Raw genomic sequence first — 24922 nt, 5'->3', positions numbered from 1 at the left:
ATAATCTGTAATACTCGGGAACTTAGCTAAAAAGACTGATTAAAACTTCCCTGAGTAAAGCAGGAACAAATACTTAAACAATATAACTATTTACATATACATACATGTAAATCCCTAAAATAGAGGTAGAGTATAAGTGTCAAGACAAGAGGTAGAACTATAAAGGGCAGCAAGATAAATATCCCAAATTGTATCAATATACAAAATGTCTTGAATACAAGAAAAGTATACATACATAGAATATGGTAAAAAAAATAATGTGCATAAAACATTGTAAGTGGAAAGATTTAACACACTATAACAAAATATAAACTTAATTTTACATAGCTTACCACATAAGAATACACAACAATGTAAGCTGTAAAATACTATCTCATTCTTACTCAAATTCTCAAGAAAATAGGCTAATCTACCTATAGCCCATCTAAACCATACCTTTCCCAACCATTCCCTATTCCTGTCTAAAAGATAAACCCGAGTGTAAGCATCACCCAATCCCAAATAACTAAAACCAACCCAAAGACGATGACTATTATCCCAAAATTCCAAGGGTAGGGAAAAGGGGCGTAGTCATATTAAGATTACTTTTTGCTGAAATGGGACGATGATTGCTCCAATGGATCCTGTAGGAAGAAAATTTTTAGCAACCAAATTTCTCAACAGAACTGGCTGTGACATATGTAGCTAGTCACTGTGTGGCAGAAAATTATTGACTGTAGTTCTATTTGAAACTCTGGCCAGGGTATAATAAAAAGGTGCACCATTACAGCTAGCTAGTCATGAGTTGTCTCAAGCAAAACAGTCTCAAACCAGTTTTAGGGTGATGTTTGTAGTTCCAATGCATCAGGTTGAGTCAAGTGGAAACGATGATGTGGGGCCCCATCTTCTTTCTGGAGAGTTCAAAGACTGCTGTTAGGAATCGTTATTATTTTTTGTGGAAAAGTTACACATCAATATTAAAGTAAAATTTTCAAGTTTTAAGGTATGCATTAGGGAAAGACAACAATAAGCATTAAAAGTATGTGAGAAAATTAGGATTTCAGAGAGAAAATTGCATATAAGATATGAGTCCCCAGATTTTGTTTTATTCTGCCTTACACCAATTGGCTTTTTGATTTAAGGCAGAAACCATGAATTTAATCTTAACAACATGTTTGAATTTAGAGAAGGAAAGCCAAATCCAATGCTTGGGATAAGGTTCATGAATTAGGAGAGAGGATAGAACCCTATATCAAGATAAGACAAAGACCTAGAGAATGTTTTATTATCTTTCTAGAAAAATTATCTAGGACAGTACAATTAGAGATAGCAGACATAGATGCTAGGCGAATATTCATAGAATCTTTAGCTTATGCGAATACAAATCCTCAATGCAAACAGGTGCTTTGGCCTTTAAAAATGCAATCAGCACCCTTGGATAAATGGGTCCTATATACAGGCAATATTGAGTATAATGACAATAAGACTGAAGCATGGGTAGGAGAAGCCATATCTAAAGGTCAGAGAAGATATCAAGATAACAGAGTTCCTTACTATGGTGACTTAGAAGCTTGGGTAGGAGAAGCCATCCCAAAAGGTTTGAAGAGATATCCACATGTCAGATGTTATAACTGTGGTAAGATAGGACATCTAAAAAGAAATTGTAGGCAAAGCTTCCCTAGAAATAACACTCCCAGGAATGAATCAAACAGAAGGCCTCAGCCTCCTTGGTTATGTAAAAGGTGTGGCAAAGGCAGACACTGGACAAATGAGTGTAGATCGACCAGAGACAAGCAAGGAAACCCTTTACCATCAGAAAACTCCTTGGGGGGGCCTCTCGAAGGCCCCCACGTCACAGGTGGTTCGAACATTCCCAGTCACAGTGGAAGACAATCTCCCACAGGACAATTAGAAAATTTTGTGCCTATTATAAAAACTCATACTGCTCTGGATGACAAACTAGTGACGGAAGTTGAATCAAACATGACAGAAGAAAATAAAAAACGTATATTTTGGCAAACCGCTATAAATAGTCATAGGCCTAGATTGATAGTTAAGATAAATAATAGACTGAGGGTCTCCTGGACACAGGGGCTGATGTAACTATCATATCTAATAAATCTTGGCCTCAAAGATGGCCCTTGCATGAGGTAAATGTTCAATTCTTAGGGATTGGAACCTGTCTCAGGTAAAACAAAGCACGAGATGGATTAAATGTATAGGACCAGAAGGACAGAGAGGGAGGTTGAGACCATATGTGGCTGATGTAGTGATAAATGTATGGGGCCGTGATCTATTACAGCAATGAAATACACAGATTAACATTCCTCCAGTATTAGATAGGAACCATAGACGACCTCATGATTGTGGAAAGAATACTGTTAAGTACTATACAAGACAGATACCAAATATCCAGGCAGTACAAAAACAAAATACAAGTGCTAAACAAACAGAGGAACCAAAAGCCCTACCTTTAAAATGGCTAACAGAGGAACCTGTCTGGGTAGGACAATGGACTATGACCTCTGAGAAGTTAGAAGCTTTAGAAAGCCTGGTTCAGGAACAGCTAAATGCTGGACATATTGAGGAATCAACCAGCCCTTGGAATTCTGTATTTGTGATCAAAAAGAAATCTGGTAAATGGAGAATGCTTACAGACCTGAGAGCCATCAATAAAGTTATCCAGCCAATGGGCTCTCTACAGCCTGGAATGCCCTTGCCTTCTTTGATACCCAAAGAATGGCCTATTATTGATTTAAAGGATTACTTCTTCACTATACCTTTACAAGAACAAGACAAAAAAAAATTTGCCTTCACGGTACCTAATTATAATAATTCTCAACTGGTGAAGAGATATCAATGGAAGGTTTTACCACAGGAAATGCTAAATAGCCCCACCCTGTGCCAATATTTCGTACAAAAACCGTTAGAAATAATTCGTAAACAGTTTCCACAATCCATAATCTATCATTACATGGATGATATATTGTTAGCTAACTCTAAAGGAAAAATACTAGAAAAAATGTTTGAGAAAGTAAAGGAAGTTTTACCTCGCTGGGGATTACAAATTGCACCTGAAAAAATGCAAAAAGGAGAGTCTATCAACTACTTAGGATATAAAATAGGTCTACAAAAAATTAGACCACAAAAAGTACAGATCAAAAGAAATCGCTACCAGACTCTTAAGATCTTCAAAAATTACTAGGAGAGATTTCTCAAGTACAAACCATAATTGGAGTGCTTCAAAGCCCTTACAATTCTGTACAAAAGGCAGAATTGTATGCCATCCTCATGGTACTTATGGATTTTAAAGAACCCCTCAATATAGTTACTGACTCTCAATACACAGAGAGAGTCGTTTTATACATTGAGACTGCAGAATTTATTCCTGACAATACAGAATTAACTTCATTGTTTATACAGTTACAAGATACTATCAGAAAGAGGACTCATCCTATATATATAACACATCAGATCCCATACGGGTCTGCCAGGTCCTCTAGCACAAGGCACTGATAAAATTGATCGTTTATTGATAGGAAGTGTGCTAGAAGCCTCAGAGTTTCATAAGAAACACCACGTGAACAACAACGGTTTAAAAAAGGATTTTTCTATCACTTGGGAACAAGCCAAGGAAATAGTAAGGAAATGTCCTACTTGCTCATTCTATAACCAAACTCCTTTACCACCAGGCAGTAACCCTAAAGGTATAAATAGGAATGAAATATGGCAAATGGATGTGTTCCATTTTTCAAAATTTGGAAAATTAAAATATGTACATCACACTATAGATACATTTTCAGGGTTTCAATGGGCTACTGCTCTGAGCTCTGAAAAGGCTGATTCTGTTATAACACACCTATTAGAGGTAATGGCCATTATGGGCATACCTGCACAAATAAAAACTGACAATGCTCCAACATATGTCTCCAGCAAATTAAAACAGTTTTTTGAGTATTACAAGATAAAGCACATAACTGGTTACCACACAACCCTACAGGATAAGCAGTGGTTGAGAGATCCAATCATACTTTAAAAGGAAGAGGCAAATGTCCCAAAACTGTGGTGAGTCCACCTGGTTAAACCCTGCCCGTTGGGGAAGGTGGGGGAGGGGGAGGCTTTTGCCGCCTGGGTGAAACCGAGGTAAATCCCACTTCTGACACCAGATATTGTGGTTAAATAAGGATCAGGATAAACAAATAGGCCGAATAGATGTTTATTCAGGGAGAAATAACTTACAACCTAGACAGATGAACACCAGGAAATTCAACCCGATCCTCTCTTGTCCAAGTCACGCCAGAAAGAGAGCGCCTTTCCTGGCCCCCTCCGACCTCCTTCCACAGGTCACTCCACCCATGGCTCCACCCCCAATGGGCGTGGTCAGTGCCACAGACGGGCTATCTCACTACAGAGTGAGGCACCACCAAGAGATAGAGAAGGACTTAACTAGACTGGCTTTCATTTCACTCTGCCCATGTCTCTATAAGAATAGAGAAAAGATGACCACTGGTAGGCATCCTATCAAGGATGATGATCACTGGGTAGACATCTTGGTCAAGGATGATGACCACTGGTGACCACTGGGTAGGCATCCAATCAAGGATGATGTCCACTGACTGGATAGGCATCCTATTAAGCATGATGACCACTGGGTAGGCGTCCTGGTCAAGGATGATGATGACGTCTAGAGCTCCAGAGAGGTGATGGTAAGGAATGCTCTTGCCTCCTAAATGTGGATGAATAGAGGGCCCTTCATCATCCCTCTGAGCCCCTCCCATGTCCTCCAGGTCCCCTGTCCTTATCTTTACCATTATGCTTTGGTGTGATTCCCAGGAACCATGGCCAGCAGGCCCTTCTCATATCTAAACACATGCTTGCCTGCAGGCAAACCAATTGGAAGAACACGACCTCCGTGAAGATCACTCCCAGCTCTTGAGGGACTTTGAACAGTGGCTGCAGGCAGAAAACTCCAAGCTACTTGGAATCATCACAATGAGAATGGCCACAGCCAAGGACTTGAGGACCAGAGAGATGAAGCTGCAGGTCTGTTCCAAGGAAATGATCCTTAATGGTGTCCATGACACCAGAAGTCATACTTAATAGTTGTTTGTAAGCCATCCTGAGTCTGAGTAATGATTTTAACATCTTTTGTTTCTAAATTTTAGAGTTAACTTTTCCTTGCATGTGTCCATCCATGAATCCATTTGTCCATCTATGCATCCATGTACCCATGTAGGTATCCATCCATCAATTATCCATTGATGCATGCATGCATCCATCCTACCTTACTTTTCTCTATTTGAAAAATATCACCACTCACTTGATTCTGGTATTGGTTAGCTGCCACCGTGTCATAAACCTCCATGACAATGAGTTGCTTAAAACAATAGCTATTGTTTAACTCATGATTTTGACACTTGGTGATTTTTACTCAGCCTGGTCTCTGCCAGTTCTGGAGCCCAAGACACATCTTCTGGGCAACCTTATCTTTTGTCATTTGTGGAACAGCTAGGTGGCTCTGGTGGAAGGGTGGCTGGAAGTGGATAGAGACAAGCATGACATGTCTCATTCTCATGTGGGACAGCCCAGACAGCTCCAGGTGGCTCAGAGTGTAAGGAAGCATATGGGAACAGGCAAGACCCTTGGGTGCCTAGATTAGGAACTTGCATGGTAGTGTAATATGGATTCTTCTGTGTGATGCTGTAGAAAGTCAACAGGCCATCTCCCATTCAAAGGCAGAGAAAGGAGACTCCACCCCTTGGTGTAAAATCAAAGGTGTGGTAGACAGGGGAGAGGAAATCACATGCTGGTATCTGGTCTGCCACTACTCTCTCTGTGCTACCTTGTTAGCTGTCATCTTGTTAGTCTTGGTTTGTTTCCACTGCTATAACAAAATACTCCAAACTGAGTGACTTATAACTAACAAGAATTTCAGCACTCCAAAGTCAAGAAAGTCCAAGTACCAGAACCTAGCAAGGCTTCCTTGTTGTGTCCTATGCCAAAAGATGGAGGAGGCACAAAGAGGCAAAGTGATCTAAAAGAGACTTTTCCATGAAGGCATTAGTCCCACCCCCCCACCCCTGAGGGTCATTAATTCCACCCTCAAAGATCCCATCTCCCAACACTGTCAACATAGGTTTGGGAAGGGACAATCGTTCAGCCCACAGTAGTCACCAAAACCTTCTCAAGTCCACTTCCTGGATGTTTCTGTCCCCTCTGTATTTGCTGTTCACCTGACTATGGCAGCAGCTTCCTCCATGCTCTCCTTTCTGGTAGACTGTCACCCAGGTCATGGCTCCTTGTGCGGGCAGCCATGACTCAACAGAATCACTAATCTGACCTTGACCTCCCTCCCCCCATGAAAACATTTTAGTATGGAGTTCAAACCTAAGTCATTTCCCAAGACCTCCCTAATCAAGCCTACTCTACCTCTCCTTTCCCTCACTTATATGAAATCTCAGTGATATTTTAGGGAACAAATTTCTTCTTATTTATCCTGCTTGGCAATCATTTGAACTGCATTTGTGATATGGAGTCTGTATGGAAAATATCTGACAAGATCTCTTAAAATATCACCTTTGCCTTGATGCCTTTTTCTCATTTGTCACCAAAATCAACATTTTTTTTTCTTCCCACTGTATATTTTTGTCTCTTTTGTGTATTTTTCACCCTTGACTTGGAGTGTTGAATTCTGAATATTTTTTTCTGACTCAGCTTCCACTTGACTAATTCTATTTTTGGCTGTGTCTCATTTTCTAGTGTATATGTCTATTAAGATCTTAACTTTGGTTGCATAGCAATCAGTTTTAGAACTTCTAAGATTTATTTATTATGTACAGTGTTCTGCCTGCATGTATGCCTGCACACCAGAAGAGGGCACCAGATCTCATTACAGATGATTGTGAGCCACCATGTGGTTGCTGGAAACTGAACTCAGGACCTGTGGAAGAGCAACCAGTGCTCTTAACCTCAGAACCATCTCTCCAGACTCAGTTTTGGAACTTCTGTTTGGTTCTCTTTGGTCTGATTGGTTACATTCTCTGACTTCATCTTTGATGAAATGTTTAAGCTTGTCTTTTAATTCTTTGAACTTAACCCACCATAATTGTATTGTCTAACAATTCTGATATCTCTGGGCATTTAAGGATATTTTTGTCACATATTTCTGCTTCTCATTCTTGGTGTCATATATTGTCCTGTGGTTACTTTTTGTCCTGAGCAAAATCTACATAAAACTAACTTGGGACTCACGGTAATCTCTTCCTCCAGAGAGAATTTTATTTGTTATTTCCAAGTAGTGGGGGTGTTATGATTCTGGGGCCACCAAGCCCAAGTCTTGTAGTTCTTTGGACCACTAAGATGATCTGGAGCTGGGCTGTAAGTGCATCCAAGGCCGGATTCACTTATGGCTTCCTTTCCTCTGAGAATAAGCCTGCAGGCATCTCATCTACAAAGGCAATGACTTATAAGTCCCTTCCTCTGCAGAGTCCAGGCTTTGACTTTCATCATCTTACCCTTGGGAAGCCGTAGACACAGACTGGTTTTGAAGCTGGTATTATTCCCTCTAGGGTGGGATGAAATCCCAAGAGCAAAAGGAGGCCTTGCTTCTCCTGCCCATCCACAGAGCTTCTGTGTGGCTTTAGTTTGCAGAGCTGGGGATGGAGCGCAGGGCCTCAGACATGCTATGTTCTGCCGTGGAGCCACACTCCCATCCACTTTCCTGAGTTTTGCCCTGACTAGTCTCCATGTGTGTTAGCCCATCAATGGCTTTAAATGTTGCACTGTGTTCTCACGGCATGGCTCATCCCTAGGACGGAACTACACATCACAGTAAGTCTCCCACCCGCCTCCCTGACTCAGTTCTGTTGTCCACACTCCACTCCAGTCTTATCAAACATGACTTCTGGGCCAGCCTGCACCATGCTAGGTCCTGAGCAGCTTAGCCAGGGTCCAAAGCTGGGGCTGAAGCCTAGACTCCAGCCTGTAGACTCCTCCCCGACCCCACATCCCACCACCTCTCAGGAGTCCTGGGAAGAGGAAGGGTCACCCTAGGGGAGAGCTGTGGTCTACTTAGATAGGAAAAGTCTACCTAACTCAACACCAACACTGCCAGTCTTAGAAATGCCAGCAGAGAGGCACGCTCCATGGTGAGAACTTTGTGATGGTGACCGTGGTAACAAACTCTCGTGGTCCTGGGATGTCAGTGTTAAAGGTAAACACTGTGGGGTGTTCTCTAACATTCTGGATACGTAAACGAAGGCTGGAAAGATGGTGCAGAGGTTAAGAGAACTTGCTGCTCTCACAGACAACCTGGGTTCAGTTCCCAGCATCCACGTGGTGGCTCACAACCTTCCATAACTCCAGTTTCAAGGGATCTGATGCACTGTTCAGATTTCTACAGGTGCCAGGCATACTCATGATGTACATATATACATGCAGGCAAAACATGCATACACACAAAATAAGTGCTCCTAAGACCAAGTTTTAAAAGAACATTTTATGTGTACTAGTGTTTTGCTTGCACGTATGTCTGTGCACTGCATATGTGCCTGGTACCCTTAGATGACAGAAGAAAGCATCAGGTCCCTCAGGGACTAAAGTTAAAAATAGTTATGAGCCAACATTTGGGTGCTAAGACTTGAACCCAGGTCCTCTGCAAGAGCAGCTATATTCTTAACCATCGAGCCATCTCTATAGCCCTAAAAACATTTTTTTTAAAAACATTGCATGGATGAGAGTCTCATGTTACTGGTCCTGTCCACATCTCCCAGCATGCCTCAGATGGTACTTCATTGCCATATCCTTACCAGCCAGGTGGGGTTCTTGGGCTCCTGGGCAGTTGTGACATGACGGTGCCTTTTCTCTCAGGAGCTGGAGGCTCGAATCCCAGAAGGCCAGCATCTCTTCGAGAATCTGCTCCATCTCAGGCCAGCAAGGGACCCCGACAATGAGCTGGAAGATCTGCGCTATCGTTGGATGCTGTACAAGTCCAAGCTCAAGGACTCTGGCCACCTGCTGGTAGGTGCTTGGGTTAAAGGTTGGGGGTCCCAGGAGGCAACCATGGTGTGGGGAGACAGCAGAACCTATTTGGTTCATCCTGGTACATCCATCCATACACCAGGCCAATGTGGCTGCTCAGAGGAAGAGAGGGACAATCTCTGGTCTCAGGCACTTGACTCACATCATACTTGTCCCTTTTACCTCCCAGTGATGCTGGAGTCCTGTGAATAGTGCGTACAGATCTCTTGCTTCTGCCATGACAGAGTTGTATGTACATTTCTCGTTTGGTTCTAAAGCCACTTTCTGCTGGAGTATTGGCATCCCATTCTCTAGAGGGGAGAGCTGAGTCCCACCCTTGACCCCAGTGCTTGAAGCTGGGGGTCACAGTTCTTCACTGGCAGAGACTGTGTCTGTTCCATCCCTCCATCCCTTGGGTGTGGTGCTGCCACAGGGATGATGGGTTGGATGCCAGTGCTCCTGAGACTCAGCCCTCCCTTCCTCTGACCCTGGCCTAGAACTTTAATCTCCTGGACTTCCTGTCTCCTACACAAGCCATGGGTAATGATAGCCTTTGTTAAATGCTCTGGTCTCATAACACGCCCACTCATAATCCTTCACTCTGGACTGACGACAACAGCGACACAAAGAAATCAAGTTCCCTGGGCCCAGGAAGGACTAGGTGAAACGACCCCCTCTAGAGCTCCCTTTTCAGGCCTCAGAGCCCTGAAGCCACAGCCTCAGGCATGCCAGGCTTTTCTGGCCCCACAACAGCCAGTTTGGCCGCTAGGTGTCAGCCCAGCCCAAGTCAGCTAGGCCGCATTCCCAGCCCTGGCCAAGGCCATCTAGACAGTGCCACCTGGACCTGAAGTGTGTTAAAAATCTCATTAAACAGAACCCCCTGCTGGCACAGGCTGTGCAAATGACCAGAAATGTTAACGAAACACTCCCCCGACAAAATGAATAGTCCGCTACGGGTTTGCCGGGGTTTAAGTTTTATGCGCCTAGCTAATTTTGACCCCATTTCTTCCCCTTCCCTAAAATAACAGACACAGACTTCTCCAGGGGAGCTGACTGCATTCCAGAAGGTACGTGTCTGCCATCTGCTCCACACAGCTAGAGGGCAGAGAATGTTCAAGGCTAGAAAGCCTGTGATCCTGGGGCAGGGTGTCTGGGTTTTGTAGACTGTTCCATGAGCTCTTAAGAGTACGGATAGAGAACAAGCTTTGGGTTGTAACGGGCTAGGCCTTGAGGTATGTGTTCTCAGAAAGCCCCAGGCTCGGGAAGGGATTGACAAGTGTGTGTGGATTGGCCTTGACATACCCACAGTATAGGGGCAGGAGGGACCCTAGATCCAGACCCAGAACACACTGGAGAGCAGCAGATATAAACCAGGACTAACCTAGGAGCCTGGTCTGTTCTGGGAAAATTGGATCGTGTGGCCTCTTTGGCCCTAGGGGACATGTTAGAAAGGGGTGATGGGGTCCTTTGCTCTACCAGGCGCGTTTACCCTTGGTGTCCATTGAGAAGTCTGGCTTTACCAATGTTAGTCACCGCTAAAGTGAGGACAGTACCAGTTCCTGTCTCTAGGTGGCGCTCCCCACTGCCCAGGATTGGTTCTTGGGAGGGGGGGGTCTCAGTTCCATTTCCAGGGCTGTGACCAAATATGCAGCAGAAAAAAAAGCTTGAGAAGGGATTTGCTTTTTTGGCTCAGGATTTCAGAGCCTACAGCCACAGTCATTAGGACTCTGTGCTTAGGCAGTGTGTCATTGCATTGGGAGCCTGTGACAGAGGATGGCTGTCCACTTTGTGACCAACCAGGGAGGGAAAGTGAGAGGTTTGGGGGGTGGGGGGAGAGGAAGAGGGAGAAATTGGGGACTGGGACCTGGTATGACCCTCAGCCAGCTACACCCCAACTCCCACAGGGTTCACAACCTCCCCTTGTTAGGGACGGATCACGAGCCTGCGGGGCTATTTCCCATTCAAGCCAGGACACTTGTGGCTAGGGCATCTCATTGTACCTGACATTGACACCAAGTAGCCTTCTTAGCTCAGCTCTAAGCCTTTGGGGGGAATGGCATGAAGACCTGATGTGCTGACTGCCAGGCATGTGACTGCTGATGGCATCGGCCCTCAGGTCTCAACACCCATGCCTTAACCTTTCAGAGTGCCCTGGAAACACCCTGGGCCCTTTCTCCCCTTTTCTGTCCCTTGATGTCCCCGGTGTTGCCCTTGATTTCTTGCGCAATATCGACCACGGTGACACAAGCCCCCAGAATACTCTGGTTCACTTCAGGCCTCTCGTTCCCCAGAGTCTAAATCCCAGGTGTGGGCACCCTGGACCTAGTGGGCCTCTGTCAGCTTGAGGAAAATGGGTGACTCATGGGTCAGGGATCAGGGTGACATCATGGATCAAGGCTGCACCTGCAGCCCTTGTCCAACCAGCTTTACGACCTTGTGCAAATCACCCTGCCTTGGGTTCCCTTTCCTGTGTGTGAAATGGAAATGTCAATGCTGGCTTAATTTACTCCATGAACTAATTCTGAAGGCTGTGTGAACCAGAACATACCAAGGCAGACGTGTTTCACCCAGGATTCTCCCCAGTTCAGAATGGTGTGAAACTCAGGACCTGGGTGGTGGGGTGGGGGGGTGCTGGAAAGGAGAGGTGACCCACACTGCCTGGCCTGGTGGCCGCTGGTGGGCCAAGATCCGTGTTCCCAAGATCAGGATGTCCCAAGATCAGTGTTCCTTCTGCCTGTTGTTGCTGCACTTTAAGCCCCTCCATGGTTGGGAGTCCCCATCCATGCAGCCTAGGCTAGAGTTGATGAGAGGTGTCCAATGGTTTGACACTGAGACATAATATCTTCTACAAAGAATTTTTTCTTAAAAAGCAAACACAAAAACAGAAAACCCCAAACCTCACAATGTTTTAAGTACGTTTATAGTTTTGTGTTGGACCACATTCCTAAGCTGTCCTGGGGTGCATGTGACATGTGAGCCATGGATTGTACACGTCTGCCAAACAGATTCTAAGTGGTGGCTGCATTCATTTGTTTTATCAGTACCAAGTCAGTAATGACCTTGTGACAAAGGCTGCTTAATGTGCTCAAAACTCATCAACTCCAAAAGAGTGATGGTGTGTCATCCTAGAGCAGGACAGTGTACCCATCCTGGCTGGGACATCTGTGTGGAGCTGGGGCTTGGTCATCTTTGTGTCAGAAGGGTAGCAACCATGAGAGCTCATAACTCCGATGTTTACCAAATAACCCTGTTTAGCTACGGCTAGGAGATGTCAGCATCATACCGTTGGGTATATAAACTAGGAGGTTCTATGTGCTTATCCATGCTATGTTTCAAACAAGTAGATGTACAAAAGGCTGACTTCAATTTTGGCTTCGTTTTAAGCCAGCAAACCTCAGCTTCCTATGAAGAAGGAAGTTATTCTTGGCAGCTTGATATTCACCGACAGTTAGGATGGCCTGTGAACCCAGATGGCTGCGCCCACCCCTGAGCTCCTGACCCATTGGTGTGGATGGTTCATAACCCAGTGTTGCTCACACCTCTAGCTCAGGGACCACACTTTGAGAACTGGTGTCTTATGCTCTGCATTCAAATCCAGGCTCAGTCACTGGTATGTGTGATGTTTGGCAGATTACTGGACCATGGAAATGAGTCCACTGAACTAAAGCAGGATTTCTCCTTCCTACTGCCTGGCACATAGTAGGCTCTCAGTTGTCGTGTATGTGAGGGCAGATACCTGCAGACACTTGTCCCTGCTTCCCACAAGAGTAGAAAGGGCAGTGCACTGACACGGAAGTCTTCTGCTAGTCAGCTTTCCGTTACTGTTACAAAGTGCTTGAGGAAACCAGCTTATGAAGAGGCAAGGGTTATCTGACTCACAGGTTTCACAGAGTTTCCCAACCATGGTCACTTGCCCCTGTTGCTTTGGGCCTTTAGTGAAGTCATACGTAGTGGTGGGAACATGAGGTGGAGCAAAACTGCCCTCCTCACAGCCAGGAAGCAAAAGAGGAGGAAGAGGAGAAGCCCACGGTCCTTTTCAAGGACAACCCCCAACGACCTAAGGACCTTCCAATAGGTCCCACCAGGTTTATTATTTATTTTATGTGTTTGACTGTTCCACCTGCATGTATGTGCACCACAGGCATGCAGTGCCTGTAGAAGCCAGAAGAGGGCATCAGATCCCTTAGAACTGGAATTGCAGTTGTGAGCTGCCCTGTGGGTGCTGGGAATCGAACCTAGGTCCTCTGCAAGGGCAGACAGTGTTCTTAACACTGAGCCGTTTGCAGCCCCACCTCTTAAGTGTTCCATTTCTCCAAATACTCTATCTGCGGGGTCAGTTCTGTAACTCACAAGTCTCTATGGGACACTCAAGACCCAAACTCACAGTCCTCATGTGTTTTTAGCTGGTTAGGTATGTGCAATTATTATAGGGCTTCACACACGTGTGCACACACACATGCAATACACATGTGTATAAACTCACATGGGCACATACATACACACATATATGCACATGCATTCTTGTGTGCACATATACACATGCATGCACATACAGGTAACACATGTGTACAGCTGACGTGTGTGCACATGCACATGTGAATACACACACATATACACACACACAAGCCAGCCAGGTAGAACAGAAGTGCCTTCTGCAAAAGCTGCAATCTCACCAACTTAACACTTTCTATAAATTATTTTCAGCCCACAGGGAAGAAAGACAACCTGCTGTGGAACTGATGCCTTATGTATGGCTGCTTCTCCACACTTCCTTTCCTCCCTCCAGGCCTCACGTCATCTAAGGCTCCTGCTACGTCAGCAGCTTCAGCCTGTTTATTTGCATACACAGAATAATTAAGATTTATTAAATCTGTACTGCCAGCGTGTTAGCCAGCCCGGTGCCAGTGGACGCTTGCCTGCAGCACTCAGACACACAAATCGTAGTTGCCGTTTGCATGGCAGCTGGGCCTGAGTCACGTCAAGCCCTGCTGTGGCCTGGGATGTGTTGTTGCTCTCCCTGGAGACAGTCTTTTCACTGGGGCCCCGGACTGACTGGCTGTGCTTGCAAGGGCTGGGCACAGTGTGCCAGGGGGCTCTGGGTACCCTGGGCTCCGCACGTGGGGCTCTGGGTACACAGGTCCACATGTGGGAGTCACCTGAGAGTATTTTACTTGATAGCATTTCCAAGGCTTTAAGACTGATTTTATTTATTTGTTTATTCACTTTGCTGGAATTTAGATTTTTGTTCCAATCTAGTCCTCCCAAGGAGTACTCAAGATTGCTTCCTCCCTCCACTCAGGAAACCTTCACTTGGGATTCTTGGAAGTCAAAAATCTCTGCTGATGATGCATTTTGTTCTGGTTTTCTTTAGGCTACACTGGGGATGTGGGGATGTGCACTTAGCCCATCTGTTTGGGGAACCTTTGCCTAGGGTTCAAGTTCTCAAGAAATAGCTTTCTTCTTCCTCCCTTCATCCAAATGTGGAACGTTCTGGCCCCTCTTTCTATGAGATCGCTATCTGTGTTCCCTCATCCACTGAAGGCACAGCCCCTCCCCCATGCAGCATTATGGGTTTTTCTTCTTTAGTCCCTCCCCTCTCCCTCCCCCCTTCCCACAGTCTCCCATAGCCCAGGCTAGCCTCAAATTCGCTGAATGTGAGGATGAACCTGGATTCCTAATTCTGCCTCTAACACCTGAGGGCCACTGTTACAGGTGGACACTACCATACCCAGTTTCCCCCGAGCTGGGGAATCAAACCCTGGGCTTCAGGCATGCTAGACAAGCTCTCTACCTACTGAGCCACAGCACCCAGCTCCTTTATGGAGACTCTTCAGGTGAGTGCCTTCTGACTGACATTGGCGGTGCCTGCTTTCTTCCTTGGTGGAAAGATCATGGTTGCCTTTCAGCAGGTTCCTGGGTGAGGTGGGATATTATGATACAAATCCTCTGAAGGTATCGGTTGTCTTCCCGTGGTAGAGGATGGCTGTCACAGCTGAGCTTTAAAACAAAAGTGTGCCAGGTGCTGTGATGGACACTCACATCCTGATCTCAACAACTCTCTTCCTCCTCTGCCCCATGGACAGCAAGGCCAGTCGGGGCTGGGGCAGTGATGTCACTGAACTTTCTATGTGTCACCTGCTTACAGCCCAGCCAACAGCCCAAGTCCACCCCATCCATGGTCCCTGCTAAATACATAGCTGGGCTTTGCTCAGCCATACTATAATGCCTCTGACCCAGACTAGCCTCAAACCACATTTGATGCCATCTTCCTTCTACCCACAAGAACCATAAAGTAGCTGGGTAGTGCTGCGTTGTGAGAGAGTTGTCACTAGTCTGACTTCCCCTCCCCCACACACCCCACTTCTCAGAAGCTAACCCCTGCCAGGGAACCTGTAATTGCCTGGGCAGTGAGGATAGTTAATGTATTGGGGGTCATCTTTCCTGCCTCTAGGCAGCAGGAGCTATGACCACATCCCCTCTAGAGGCTGCCCCAACCCCTACACCTAACCTGGCTCCTCTCTTTCTGCTACTTCTCTGGTTACCCTAATGTAATGATGCTACCCCATGGCGACACCCATACAGCTGCTCCTGAATGTGGTGCAGCCTTCCTTGAGTTGAGGACAAAGGTGCCTCTCCTTTGACCATTGCATCCATTGACTTTGCCATGGAAGTCAACCGGTTCCGAAGGCCAGTTCAATGTAGCTTGCCTCCTCTCCTACTCCATCAACCTGGGAGTCTGAAAAACTGTGATTCTGTGGCCTGCCTATCTCACACAGAGATCAAGTAAACCTGGCTTGTGTCCAGATGAGACCTGTACAGGCTCTTCTAGCCCTCAGCTATCCTGGGCTGCAATCCCATGCTTTTTGTACTGGGAGAATAGGGAAGAAAATATGTGGTCAGGGTAGTCAGGCCATCTGGGGAATGTGTTCACCATTAGGACGTACACGGCCCCCTGCCTGGGCTCCCAGGACAGACAAGGACATAAGCTACCAGTGTATCCCAGGCAGAGGGTTAAAGTTGGTTCTGAGGGAGCTACAGTGAGAGGCACTGGGGTGTACTGTGCCCAGCTCCTCTTCACCTTGAGCTGTTGGGGCTGGCCTGTCTTTGTAGTGGATGAGGCCCAGGCAGGTCTTGGGAAAAGACCCCAAGCCTCAGTTGCATTGATATGACTCCTATACTCAACATACTGGGTCAAGATGGGACCTATGTTGGACATCTGAGACCCAGAGTGCCTTGTGACTATCTTTAGCCATGGTTTCCTGTGAGAGACACCTGAGAGAGCATGGGTTTTGCAGTGTTAATAGAAGTTGAGTCTGTGTGTGACCTCGGGCTACTGACTCTCCTATAGCTTTACTTTCTTGCTCTGTAAAAAAAAGGCATAGGCCAGCCATCCTCCCAGAGCAACTGGAAACATTCAGAAAGCTCATGGCCTAGGGAAAGAGTTGAGCATGAGGCCATGGGTGGAGTGTGTGTACACATGTGTGCACACATGACAAATGGAGCCCCAATGTTCTGTGTGGAATATTGGGATAGTGAAAATGTTCACAAACAGTGGGCAGTGAGTGTCTCCGCGGTCACCTTCTGGGTACTGAGGGATAGGCAGATGGCCAGAGCGAAGAGGGTCACATTCTTTGTCATTCAGCAATGAAGGATGCGAACCCCACCTCCTGTGGAACTCTTTCTATCTTGGATAGCTTTGGATAGGACACAGGCAATAATACTCTGTAGAGAAACTGAGGCACAGAGAGGCTCTTGGAGCTGAGATGAGCTAGGATTATCCATTTCCTGCTGACATCTTAAATTATCCTTTGTTAGAAGTGTGTGTGTGTGTGTGTGTGTGTGTGTGTGTGTGTGTGTGCATGCGTGCCCAAATGTGTTCATGCCTGCATGTATGTCCAAGCTTTTGAAACTCTCATTGAAGTATACCTTTTATTTCAAATATTTGGGGTTTTTTATTGTAAAGAACATTTTAGAGTTTAAAGCTCTCAAGTAAGAGGTAGACTCTCTAGAAGTGATGTCTGGGTGGTTGTAGGCATCCCCCAAATTCCTGCAAGCACAGCTGGACCTTCAAAGCTAGTTTAGAAGGGCCAAGCCCAAGGCATACACACATTTGCATAAGTGAAGCCTAGTTCTAAAGATGGAGGCTCCAGAGAGAATGGAAAAGCCCATCACCAACAGCCCCTCTACAGGAGGCTTTGGATTACAGCAGTCTAGCGGTATCACAGCATACTGTCTTGCTCTCCCATCTTTCTCCATGGGCCATCAGAGATTTTTCAATTGGGCAAAGTCATCAGAAAATGTCATGGAGTCAGTTCTGCTCCTCACCACTACCATCACCATCATCACCTCCATCGCCACCACCCATCCTCACCATCACCAGCAGCGCCACACTCTGCCCAGCCCCTGCAGACTGCAGGACATGGCCTATGGACATTGCTGCACGGAAGTCTGCTGTGTGAGAGTATGAGAGTGGCCTTCAGGTACCCCGAAGGTGATCATACAGGAGAGAGAGAAAAAGGAGAAGGATGGGGAGGAGGAGAGGAGAGTCCTGGGAAGTGATTGTGGCACTCCTTCTGCTGATGTTCAGTGTGTCTAGGTGACCATGGGGACTATTTAGATAGTGGCAAGGTTAAGATATGGACCCGAGATGATGGCAGCTATTTAGTACCTGTGACACTGGGCTCCATTTCATTTAATCCTTACACTGTGTCAAGGTGGCAGCCATTATTAACCCACTTTCTACATGGAGAATTTTGATTGGCCACCTCAGGATTCTCAGTGAGTGGTCATACATAGATGCTCTTCAGCTCACCATGAGGTTCTGTCCTCATGAAGCTGCTGTGAATTGAAAACACCATAACGCAGCATGCCTGTAACGGCAACATCCCAGCTCAGCCACATAGCAGCCTATAGGTGGCCAGCCACCACCTTTGTGATTGGGCCGCTCATGGGGAGTTGCTTGCTTCTGCTGCCCAGCATCTCTAGCAGGTGTTGGGCCACATGGGTCTGTCTAGCTCAGGAAGAGATCAAAATTTGAAACCCGAAGTATGGTTCCCACTGAGGATATTTTGCTTTCTCAGTAAAGCCGTTGTAAGTTGAGGACTGTGGGTCCCCCAGGGGAGGGGTTATGTCATCCCTGGCCCACTCTGTTGTTCTGTTCCTCCTTTCAAACCCTCGAATGGTTTAAGGAAACTGCTGAGATCCTCGTGGCTGGCAAAACTGGCATCAGCTATGTGTCTTAGTGTTCTCACTGCTGTGAGAAATTACAAAAGCAGCTTAAGGAAGGGTGTGAGGGTGCAGTCCCTCTTGGGGAAGTCGTGGTGTCTGGGGTCACCGTGTCCACAGCCCGGAAGCAGAGAGAGGTAGATGTTGGTACTCAGGTCATTCCCTCCTTTTTAGGATCAAAGCCCGTAAGATGGTGGTGCCCACAGTTAGGGCGTATCTGCTCACCTCAACCCAGGCTAGAACCCCCTCACAGACATGTCAGAGGTTGGTTTCCATGGCGATTCTTGAAGGCCAATCACCGCAGCACTCTCCACAGTGGACAGACTGTACACCTGTGGTCACACAGCTTAGCCAGCATGTGCCCACTTCCCCTTGAGGCTCCTGGCATCTCACAGTGCATCTCGTGTCGGTTCACAGAGTCGACAGCGGAGGCGGTGGCGGAATCCCTGCTCTCTCCTACAGAAGGCGTGCCGCGTGGCGCTGCCCTTGCAGCTGCTGCTCCTGCTCTTTCTTCTGCTGCTCTTCCTGCTGCCGGCCGGCGAGGAGGAGCGCAGCTGCGCCCTGGCCAACAACTTCGCCCGCTCCTTCGCATTCATGCTCCGTTACAACGGCCCCCCGCCCACCTAGCCCACTGGGGCATACAGGTGACCTCCTGCAGTCCCTCTGGGGCTGACTGCCGGGGGAAGCTAGACAGACCAGACGCCCAGAACAGCCTCAGTCTAAATGCTGCATCTGTTCCCAGAACAAACTTGCTTTTTCTACGATGTCATTTCTGTCTATTTATACTAAATGTGTACTGTGTGTGGTTAGGGACTAATGTACAGAATTTTTATATGCCGTGTATGTATATGCTCAGTGTAGATGACTTCAGATACGATGTCTCTTTGTGCCTGTGGAAGTCCCCAGCAGTGTGCTTCCCTAATGGGATTTTTGACACTTGTGCCTTAGCATCTTGTCATCCCTGGAAGGGGAAATCACACATTACTTTTATGATGACCTGTCACCCAGGAATCCAGATGCCAGTGCAGAAGCCTCTGAGCTGTGAATGTAGCCGAGCAGAACCTGAGCCCTGGGGCTCTTGTGCTTCTGGGTAGATAAAGAGAAGCAGTGATGTGATGGCCGGGCATAGCCCGAGCGGTGAGACCGGACAAGTGACAGAGAGATACCAAGAGAGTAGCAGAAGGATTGTAAGGAACTGACAAAGTTCCACGGATAGATGGCTCTTAGGGCACCGCCCCCTCTCAGCAGCCACTGATAGCACAGACCAGCGAGGAATGCCTGTGACCATGACCTCGCGTCTTCCGGAAGTGGCCGGGGTGTTGTTTGTGTGTTTTCTCTAGGAGAAAGAAAAAGGAGGATGAACCTGACCTTTTATTCTTATGCACAAGAGTACAGCACGCTGCCAGTGGCCCGTGCCAGCCCCAGGAGGCCTGTGCCATCGTTGTTGGGCAGTCCACAGGTTAGGGTGTGAACTGGCCGGCCCACACAAGGCAGAGAGGAAAAGACCCAGCCCATCTGACGGGGTCTCTCTTCCCTTCCTCTGTGGGCCCAGGGCTCACAGCCTAGCCCCAGGCAAGAGCAAGCAAGGTGGGCTCCAGGCACATGTCAGGCATCTGGGGTGACTCTGGGCTATGCCCAAGGCTGGAAACATGGCCAGGGAATTCTGGGATGACCTAAGTGGGTTAAAACTGGATCAGATTTGCCCTAAACTGACACTTTTTTCCTTTCAGCAAACTCCTACTGCCCCCTTTTGACAGACTGAATTTGTCTGTTGAGTGGGGAGTGCCCTCGGGCCTTGTCATCAGATACACAACCAGTGTTAAAGACCCTGAGAGGCACTTTAAACACAGGGCACACTGAGGTCCCAAGAGGGGCCCAACTCTAAGGCCATCACCCTTCTGCACACACACCGAGTCCCTCCCTAGCTGGCATCAGGCTACACCATGATTCATCTTAGTACAGTACCTAGGAAAGGCCGGGCATTGCCAAGCAGGAATGCAACGCCTGGGCGCTTGTTACTAAGCAGGACTCCCCTGCACTTGCCACTTTGCTGAGAAATCGGGGGGCTGGTGAACCCTGACCTCATACCCAGGTTGCCGAGTCCTGATACTCACTAAGAACATTGGGCCGCCACTGGGTCAGAACTGTGGCAAAGAACCTCAGCACTTCCTTTCTCCACTTTCCCATTTCACAGGTGAGAAACCCGAGGCCCAGAGAAGGGAAGTCACTCACCCATAGCCACATAGCAATGGGTTGCTCACCACACTCTTCAGGTGATACCATATGCATTATAGCACAATCTCTCCACATCTCCCTTCCCAGGAAGAACAGGGCTAGGGCGTGTCTCAGAGACGGAGCACCTGCCCAACAGCTGTGAGTCCTGGGTTCCATCCCCAGAACGTAAGAGAAAACAGAAAGAGCAGAAAAGAGAGCTTTTTCCTGTGGATGTAGTCATGTCTCATGGTAAATGCTGGGGAGGGTAAAGCTGCACTATGCGGGTGGTGGGGAACATATCTGTATTTTTAATTATCAATAATGACACTGTGGATTGCTTATTTGCATAACTTTTTAACCAGAGGGGGCTGATATTTTTTATTGCTTTCATATGAATATAGCTGAAATATAACATACTAGCCATTTCTGGGTGCTTTTCAGACGTAACTTCTTTTGCTTCAAGTGGGTATAGACACCTGCTACTGTGACGTTGCCTCCTATCCAGTTACCATAGAGAGTTGGAACGTGTCCCTGGAGAGAAGTGCTGGAGCTAAAAAGCTTTAAAAGACTTCGTTAGGTGTGTGTGTGTGTGTGTGTGTGTGTGTGTGTGTGTGTGTGTGTGTGTTATTGTTCGTTTGTCATGCTGATAATGCTCACATGGAACCATGCTAGGTCAGCCCAGGTATGTGTGTGATAGCAATGCCATTGGTCCCCTACCCTGTGCCCCTCTTTCTGCCCCATCTGTTCCCTGGGTGCAGAATGCAGGGGCAGAGATTACGTTTATAATGCAGATGGAGTCACTGGAGTTAGTGGTCAGGACAACAGGTGAGCTGGGAAACCCTGGAGGTGGTGGTGGGAGGGCGGGGGAGCTGTGATGGTCTGAAAGAAAGTGGCCCACAAAGGGACTGGCACTATTAGGAGCTGTGGCATTGGTGGAGGAAGTGTGTCACTGTGGGGATGGACTGAGGTCTCATTTGCTCAAGCTTCCCTCAGTGTGACAGTCCGTCAACTTCCTGTTGCCTTCTGGTCTACTTGTAGCCAGCACCGTGTCTGTCTGTCCGTGTACCACATGTTCCCCGCCATGATAACGGACTGAACCTCTGCAACTGTAAGCCACCACCCCAATTAAATGTTCTCTTTGTAAGAGTCGCTATGGTCATGGTGTCTCTTCACAGCAGTAGAAACCCTAACAAGACACAGGCAATGCTTTCCATGGGGAGCCAGCACTGAAGGGCTGGCATTTCATTGATCCCCACGCTGCCCATCCCCATTCAAGCCTGATAGATCTTCATCCCTAATGTGAGATGAGAAACCCAGGCTTTTAAAGATAGGAGACTTGAATCCAGGGTTATTGGACCCTGGAGCCCATACTGGGGGGAGGGGACTTTGGGATGGCGCCATAAGCAGCGGTCTCTGTGGCCTCTGGGAATGGTGTCACTGAGTGGCACCATTGGGTTGGGATAAGGAGACTCAGCTTCCTGTGAGCTAGCCTGTGGCTCTCTGAGGAATCACCTCAGCAGGCACAGCCGTGCGGGTCGTTGGCCATCATCCTCATGTTGCTCCAAGAGGCATGACTTGCCCCACTCCCTGGAGCTGAGGCCTCCTCTGCCCCCTGAAGTCCCCCTTCATTGGCCTCACATCCTAAGATGCTTTAGAAGAAGGAATCTGGGGTTCCTCTGCAGCCTGGGACAAAGAGAAGGACAAGCACCTGGAGAGCCACTGCTGGAAGTCCAGGGGCCAAGGGTGTGGGCCACCCTGCTAGGATGCTCAGGCTGCCTGACAGCAAGAGAGACAGAGAAGACTGTTCTTTCTCCGTGCAGTGTGGAGCCAGGACTGACTGGATCAACAAGCTCTGAAGAGGGTTTGAGAACCTAAGCAGAGCTGATCTGATTGTGGCAATCAGATGGGAAACAGGGACAGAGGAGAGCAGAGTCTGGGACCACAGAGACTGAGGGACACTAACACACACTATGGAGCCAAGCTTTATGTTGCATGTGCTTACCACTGTTTAAGAAGAGAGACGGAAAGAAAGGGAGATAGGAAGTGGGGAATAAAAGGGAGAGGAGAGGAGAGAAAGAGAGAGAGAGAGAGGGAGAGAGAGAGGAGGAGACAGATGAATAGACAGAAAGATAGGAGAGAGGGAAAGATGGATGGGTAGATAGATAGATATATAGATATATAGATAGACAGACAAACAGACAGACAGAGGAAGTGTCTTGTCTCTTCTTCATTCTAACCCATATATTAAAGACCTTGGAGTTCCGTCTTGGGGCCATACAGGTGGGAACATTAAGGTAAACAAAGTCTAGACCCTATCACCCAGCTCTCCTAGACCAGGAAGTGTCTGTTTTATATAAGATGCTAAACCCAGACTAGGGCCTCGGCTCATCTGCCTCCCACATGTGCTCAACCTACCAAGAGCTAGAGGGCCATGGAGGAGACCCAGGGGACCTGGGGATAAGTAGGAGGGTGTCTCACCCTCTGCAAGTTAAATGTGGCTCAGAGGGCAGAAGAGATGTACTAGGGCGGCCAGATGAGGGGCAGGAGAAAGGGCTGGGCATAGCAGAAGGGAAAGAAGCTCACTGGCTGGGCTTCTAGGGGCCTTAAGGTAGACCCTTGGGATCTGAGCACTGAGGCTTGGCAGGAGGCTGTCTATGGCTGTGAACACCTAAGTTTTAGACACAACCCAGGAAGGATCACACTCCACTTCCCTCTCAGGAAGGTCAGCCTACAGAGGAGGCTCCTCTGTCCCCCTCACCCTAGTCTTGTATTCTATCCAGTTCAGCATAGAGGAGAGAAGTGGACCATTGCCTCCCTTAACCTACCCGTGGCAGACATGATTAGTTGATCTCTGAGCCCCGCCCCCCTCTTTCCCTCTTTCTTTCCAGCCTGAGTGGTTTTCTTGGTCCGCAAAGCACTTCAAGTGTTACTGCTAATTTGTCCTGTGGGAAGTACCTGTGTGTTGTCCTCATCCCTCATCCTAGCCCCCTTCAGAAGACTAAATTCTTGCCTGCTTCTTCCCCCCAACCCCCACATGAACCTTAGAACATTCCAGTAAGAAGTCAGTTTTCCTTAGCAAGAAAGAAAGGTAGAATGGACCAGGCTGGCACCTAGGTGTATCGACCACTATTGGAACCTGAATCTCAGGTTCATTCTGAGCCCTGCATTTGGATCTGCTCTGTTAGCAGAACTTAGAGGTGTGACCATTTGAAGTTCCAGGAATGGCCTCTGTGCTGCTGGCTGGCTCCTGCCAGTTTCCAGGAGTCCTGAGCCCTTCAGTCTACTCTGGGAACACCCACCCTGGGAAACCTGGGAGAAAAGATACAATACGTGCTGCAGAGGCAGCCACTCCTCTGTCCTGCAGAGCCTGGGCTGAGCCTGCTCTGCCTTCAAATCTTCCAGGAAGATCACACAGCGGCTTTCTGTCATTCTTGGCCTCACTGGGCTCCTGAGATCAAATTCTAGAAAGGGAAAAAGGGCCACAGGTTTCCAGACTAGTGCTAACCTTCTAGCAGGTCACTGGGGCTCCCCATCACCCCATAGATAGACCCCAGAACCTCTCTATCACAGGATTGCAACTGAAGGACTTAAGATCAGCCTGCATTCTCCCCTCAGGCCCAAGGCACAAAGGAAGGCCTACTGTTTGTCCACATAAGAGCAAGTGGGTGGTGGTGGATTGTTTTTAAAAAATGTAACAAAAGCCTGGGGTTTCCCAGCACAAGAGCTACAGGCAGCCCACAGGACTCAGCATTCTCCAGGCACCTGCCTGTTTTTGGTTCCCATGGTAACATCCTAGGTGCTCACAGGATGGTATCCAGCCATGTCTGAACACAAGAGACAGCAGTGGCAGAGGAGTTCAGCTTCCCAAGGGATGCCAGTTTCCTTTCAAAGTCCAGAGCTGACTCAGCACCTCTCAGCTCTTTCGGGAAAGGTCATGTGAGTCCTCCTGTCCCTGCTCAGTGCTATTGTGCTAACTCAGCAGCCAGGCCACCTGGACCCCTGGTGACACTGTGCAGATGAGGGACAGAGCCTTAGTCCCTCTTCTAGTTCTGAGGGAAAGGAGCAAAAGAGACCCACAAGGAAGGACTTGCAATACAGCCCAACTCCTGAGAGCCTGGGCTATGGAGCCATGAGCTTATGTTGAACGCAGAGCACAGAGCCAGCAACCTACTTAAAAGGAGCCAGGCACTGGGTGAGGAAGACATTTAGGGTGTGAACCCAGAGGTGACATTTTCCTGCCAGTGTGGAGCTTGCCTTCCATTGCTTTTCCTCCCCTTATGGACCACAGGTTACTGTTGCTCCTGCATCTTGTTAGCCTGCAGGACGGTGCCATTCCTGTGCAGGGGTTGCGGAGTTCCTCTCCTGTGTCCATCCTGCTGGCAAGCTCTTTGACTCCCATTGTCAGTAAGGGTTGGGAGCACCAGGTTAGAATGCCAGGGCAAGGCTGGAAACAGAGTCAGGCCACCGCTGTCCGGGGCAGATGCTT

The 24922-nt window shown here is 47.7% G+C and overlaps 1 protein-coding gene across 2 annotated transcripts in view; it reads left to right on the top strand.

The window, feature by feature from the left end:
* The window catches only part of Syne3 (spectrin repeat containing nuclear envelope family member 3), a 77789-nt gene extending 57105 nt beyond the window's left edge, over positions 1 to 20684 (top strand). For both annotated transcript variants that reach the window (XM_051196548.1, XM_051196549.1), the window contains exons 15-18: positions 4864 to 5022; positions 8848 to 8997; positions 10026 to 10064; positions 18640 to 20684. In XM_051196548.1, coding sequence (XP_051052505.1) covers positions 4864 to 5022; positions 8848 to 8997; positions 10026 to 10064; positions 18640 to 18849 — 558 coding nt within the window. In that variant the 3' untranslated portion in view covers positions 18850 to 20684. The remainder of the gene's footprint in view (positions 1 to 4863; positions 5023 to 8847; positions 8998 to 10025; positions 10065 to 18639) is intronic.
* Positions 20685 to 24922: the final 4238 nt, after the last annotated feature.

This window comes from Phodopus roborovskii, unplaced genomic scaffold (genome assembly GCF_943737965.1).
Source record: "Phodopus roborovskii unplaced genomic scaffold, PHOROB, whole genome shotgun sequence".
Taxonomy (NCBI): domain Eukaryota; kingdom Metazoa; phylum Chordata; class Mammalia; order Rodentia; family Cricetidae; genus Phodopus; species Phodopus roborovskii.
The sequence above is the reverse complement of the archived record's forward strand: the minus strand, read 5'-3'. Positions and strand labels throughout refer to the sequence as shown.